This window comes from Octopus bimaculoides, chromosome 19 (assembly GCF_001194135.2).
Source record: "Octopus bimaculoides isolate UCB-OBI-ISO-001 chromosome 19, ASM119413v2, whole genome shotgun sequence".
Taxonomy (NCBI): domain Eukaryota; kingdom Metazoa; phylum Mollusca; class Cephalopoda; order Octopoda; family Octopodidae; genus Octopus; species Octopus bimaculoides.
Genome location: NC_068999.1, coordinates 48,827,679 through 48,833,129, shown reverse-complemented (window position 1 = coordinate 48,833,129; position 5,451 = coordinate 48,827,679). Strand labels below are relative to the sequence as shown.

The following is a 5,451-nucleotide window of genomic DNA, read 5'->3' as shown; positions in this document are numbered from 1 at the left end:
CTCTCTAAACTTTGCCCAGGCTATTCTTATTCTAGCAGCTACACTTTCAGCGCACCCACCCCCACTACTAACTTGGTCGCCCAGATAGCGGAAGCTATCAACTACCTCTAGTTTTTCACCCTGGAATGAGATAGAAGTTGTTTCCTGTTTGTTTGCAGTCTTTATTGTACCTGAACATCTGCCACAAACAAAAACTAACTTGCTAGTTAACCTGCCTTTGATGTTGTGGAAAGATTCAATTCTTGCAAGTATGGAAAAATTAAATAATAATAATAATAATGGTGAGAGAAGGGTGTGATTTTGTGCTGCTGCTGACGATGATGATTCCAAAACTTCTACTTACCGTCTTGTAGTCTAAAGCTGACACCGGAAACTGGATGCCCACATAAAGTACCCTTGCCACAAGAATTTAAAAAACCCTATCAACAATAAAAACAGGAAGTTAAACAACGAAAATTTAGTTAGGGAAAATCAAACAAAGATAAATGGATCAAAACTGAAGAAAATCAAACATGAAATAAAGATTATTATGCTTTGTTTGTCTATAAACATGAAACAATGAGAGAGAGAGAGACAGCATAACCACCTTTTCTCTTGCTATATATATATATGTATATGTATGTATGTATGTTTGTAAAGCATTCAGTCCACACTGTAAAGTAGTTGGCATTTGGAAAGACATCCAGCTGTAAAAACCATGGCAAAATGACCTTGCTTGTGCTACGTAAGAAGCACTCAGTCCACTCTGCTGGGTGGTTGGTGTTAAGAAGGGCATCCAGCAGTAAAAACCCTGCCAAAACAGAGACAGAAGCCTGGTGCAGGCTCCTGCTTGACCATCCAACCCATACCAGCATGGAAGGCAGACGTTAAATGATAATGATGGTTATCGACCACACATACTTAACGCATATGCTTTGTGAATTCACTGCTAAGTGTGTGTGTGGTTGATAATGTTTATTACACCAAGAAATATTTACAGCCAAAACTAACAAGTTTAGCACCACATTCTTTCTAAATACAGCATTTTAAGGATTGGAAACATGCCTGTTGTTAAAGATGGCACTGCCCCACTTACTATTCAGATTCAGAAAATAGTTTACAAAATTAGTGCCCACCCAGAATATTCTGAAGCACCCCCAGGCACCAAAGTCTGGCAAGGGGTCTGATCAGATATAAAATAAAAATTTCACTAGATACCTTTTTAATAGCTGGTAGATAAGTTTTTGGTACATTTGTTCCAGAGGTCTCATCAACAAATTTTAGCTGTGTGTTTTCATGTGGAGGTAATGGCTACATAAAACAATAAGGAAAGAAAAAACAACAGCTACACATCAAAAGGCATGCACATATAATTACAGATTTCATTAAAAATATATCATTCAATATTATTGCATTTAAAAACTAATAAACTGCATCGAACTCAGGTAGCTTAAAGCAAATTTTTATGATAATTATCATTATTGTTTAGATATATTTTTTTTTCCAATGTTGGGATGGGTTGAACAGGTCAGTAATGGAATAGGTCTCTTGGCAGTGGGTTATTTCAGTTGCATGGTCCATTATTCTCAGATCTGACCAAACTACTTGTAACACAAGATATACAATGTACAATGTAATGTGAGGTATTACATTGTCCATATGCATATAAGAGGGGAATGCTGAAAAGTTCCTGGCTTTAAGGATATTGCGAAAGAGGCCCGATTGGAGGCCTTTTACTTCCAAGTTCTTTTGCAGGGCTTAGAAAAAACTGAAGGACTGCTGCAATAAGTGTGAACCTGAGAGGATGATATGTTCAGTAAAATCATAATTAACTGATCTTCCTGTATTTTCTTTCACCCAAAACCAGGAACTTTTCAGTTTATCTGCCTACATCAACATTCAGAAGGATATCCAGCTGTAAAGACAATTCCTTTCTCCAAGAATTTGCACACGCAAGCATGAAAAAGAGTTGAAGTAAAACACAAAAGAACATTAAAGAAAGAAAGAAAAAAAACGTAAATTGATTTCAGATTTTGGTACAAGGAGCGGGGGGGGGGGAAATAAATTGATTACATCATCCCCAGTCCTCAACTAGTACTTATTCTATTGACCCCGAAAGGATGAAAGATAAAGTCAATGTCGGCAGAATTTGAACTCAAGATGAAATGCCTCTAAGCATTTTTGCCTGGCACACTTAGAATTCTGGTGGCTGACTGCCTTAAAAGAAAAAGTAAATTTTTAAAAAATTGTTTTCATGATTAATGAATAAAAAGTTTATTAAAAATACTTAATAGGTACAGGTATGGCTGTGTGGTTAAGAAGCTCGCTTTACAACCACGTGGTCTCAGCTTCAGCTACTCTTCACATCACCTTGGGTAAGTGTCTATGGCCCTGGGCCAACCAATGTCTTGTAAGTGAATTTGGTGGACAGAAACTGAGTGGAAGTCCATCACACACACACATGTGTATGTGTGTGCTTGTCCAAGCCACCTCCCAACAAGTGTTGGTTTGTATGTGTCCCTGTAATCTAGATGTTTGGCAAAAGAGATAGAAAAACGTTTTGGGGTCAAATTGTTCAACTAAAGCCTTCAAAATGGTGCTCCAGCGTGACCATAGCCCACTGACTGAAACAAGTCAACAATAAAAAATTAATTAATTCATTTTGAAATAAACAAAAGTGTCAACTGACCTCCATAATTCCTATGACACAACCATATTGACCCTGACCTCCTGACTGTCTTTTATGAAGATAATCGAATCTGAAATGAAAGAAAATTGTCCATTATCACATTTGGGAACTGTTATATCTTTATGAAAATACAATTTCTTTCCCTTAAACATCACTGTCTTGAGTCTTAGGACTCGTTATCCAGTTTCCAATGTGTATAAGTGGCTGAGATCATAACATCTACCTAGAACAGGATGTGGACTGGAGCAATATGAAATGAGGTGTTTTTTCTCAAGAACACAATGCACTGCTTGGTCTGGGAATCGAAACCGTAACCAAGAGTACAACGACCTCATCACTAGGCTATACAAAAATATCTTCACAGCTACACTGGCACTCTGTTGATTATAATGATGAGGCTTCCAGATGATTTGATCAATGGAACAGCCTGCTCGTGAAATTAACATGCAAGTGGCTGAGCATTCCACAGACATGCATACCTTTCACGTAGTTCTCAGGGAGATTCAGCGTGACATAGAATGTATCAAGGCTGATCCTTTGAAACAGAGATACGACTCATTTTTGCCAGCTGAGTGGAATTGGAGCAATGTGAAATGAAGTGTCTGGCTCAAGGACACAAAATGCTGCCAGGTATTGAACTCATGACCTAACAATCTTGAGCTAAATATCCTAACCACTTAGCCATGTGCCCTCACAACTTTACAAAGATAAAGAAATGTAGATTGTGGTGAGTATGAAAAGTAGCATCAACAGCCTTGCCACTCCATTCTAAGACTGAAATACTGCTATTGGTGCCAGGCTGTGTTGACAAACAATAACAGTCCTTGCTTCAATCAAATAAATTGTGTACAAAACATTCACAAGTAAATGATAAATAACAAATGAAACAATATACTTACTCGCAAGGAGCTAAAAGAGTTTCTCGGAAAGCAACTTTAGGTTTCCCAAGAACACATTTGGCATTATATTCTCGTTCCAGGCGCTGAAATATATTTTCAATAAACACAGTTTTACTATCTTTTGAAATATTAGCTTTTAGAAATGCCCCATTTTTATCACTATTGAGCAGCACATGGCATCAAAGTGACACTGGGGTACAAATATACAAAGCCCAATCATACTGGTCAAGTAGCCCATCCCACTCAAAAGGTCCCTGAATAAGGGTTGTTTAAGGATGTTGAACGAAACACTCATGTTTCCAGAGGTGAATTATTTAAACCCCAAAGAATTCCTTTGAACACATGGCTATGATGCACCCCCACTCCTCATGCTCATTATCAGAGGTGCACATATCATCAGCCACTAAGGGACATGCTTGACTAATTGAGGTCACACAACTGACCAGCAAATCTGTGGTACTGAACAGAATATTTGTTGTAGCCCATCTTTTATACCAAGACAAAACAATGTACATGATAACACTTCCAATCAGTTAAGATCAAAAGCCATGATCTTAACTGGTAATATTATTCTTACTATTTCAAAGGCAGCAAGCTAGCAGAATCATTAGCATGCTGGGTGGAATTCCATCCTCCTTTACATTCTGAGCTCAAATTCTGCTGAGGTTGACTTTGCCTTTCATCCTTTTGGGGTTGATAAAATAAGTATCAGTTGAACACTAGGATTCAATTTAATCAACTTACTCACTTCCCTAAAATTTCTGGCCTTGCACCAAAATTTGAAACCATTATTATTATTAGTAGTAGTAGAAGTATTTCAAAGGCCGCAAGCTGGCAAATTTATTACCACCATAGAGCAGAGTGCTTAATGGCATTTTTCTGGGTCATTGATATAATGCAGTAATAAAAATAAGAGGAGAAAATTCATTCCAAGTTGTTCAATACCTTATTAACTTGGCCACAGAAGCATCGAAATGACATATTTCCCACCTGCACCAGGTAAACACAACAAAGAGGAAAAATATTGCTTACCTGAGTATAGATGTCTAAATGCAGCTCACCCATACCAGAGATCAATGTTTCTCTGCTCTCAGGATTAAATTTAACTACCAATGTAGGGTCTTCTTTGGTGAACCGAGCCAAACCTTTAGAAAAGTTGTCTGAATCTTTCTGGCTCACAGGTTGGATCGACATAGATATCACTGGTTCAGGAACATACATGGATTCCTGTGAAAATTCGAGAAGATTTTTTTGTAATAAAAAAAAAAAAAAACCAAGGGTGATGGAACAGAAGAAATTGTAAGAAACCAGGTTAAATGTCTGTAACCTCTTACTTTCAATTCCCTATGTTCTAAGTTCAAATAATGCCAAAGTCACCTTAACATTTCCCCTCTCTAGTATCAATAAAACAATTACCAATAATATAATTTTTTTTTAATTCACTACTCCCCTTCTCTATAAGAAACTGGCTATTTTAGTGCTTAACCAAAAAGAAAATTGAGATTCTTCATTTAACATCCATTTTTCCATTTTCTCATGGGTAAGATAGAATTTTGCTGAGGCAGATTTCCCATGGCTGGATACCTTCCTGTTGCCAACCCTCACCTGTTTCCAACAAGGTAATATTTCCCATGGCCTGACATGTCATTTTTTTTAGCAGAGGACTGGAAATGAATAATGCCACTTATATGACAATGATGCTCATTTACAACCATCATATGATGTCAGGACAAGCATCCCCTACACACATGCACAAGCAAACCCACTTACATATATTCTCTTTTTTTTCTCTTTTACTTGTTTCAGTCATTTGACTGCGGCCATGCTGGAGCACCACTTTTAGTCGAGCAAATCGACCCCAGGACTTATTCTATCAGACTCTTT

The 5,451-nt window shown here is 37.5% G+C and overlaps 1 protein-coding gene across 1 annotated transcript in view; it reads right to left on the bottom strand.

The window, feature by feature from the left end:
• LOC106878110 (elongation factor G, mitochondrial) overlaps window positions 1-5,451 on the bottom strand; it is a 26,718-nt gene that overhangs the window by 5,637 nt on the left and 15,630 nt on the right. Inside the window, exons 13-17 of the mRNA XM_014927220.2 lie at window positions 4,600-4,794; window positions 3,568-3,650; window positions 2,669-2,738; window positions 1,198-1,290; window positions 344-419 (exon numbers count right to left, since the gene is read on the bottom strand). Of these exons, the coding sequence (XP_014782706.1) occupies window positions 344-419; window positions 1,198-1,290; window positions 2,669-2,738; window positions 3,568-3,650; window positions 4,600-4,794 (517 nt within the window). The remainder of the gene's footprint in view (window positions 1-343; window positions 420-1,197; window positions 1,291-2,668; window positions 2,739-3,567; window positions 3,651-4,599; window positions 4,795-5,451) is intronic.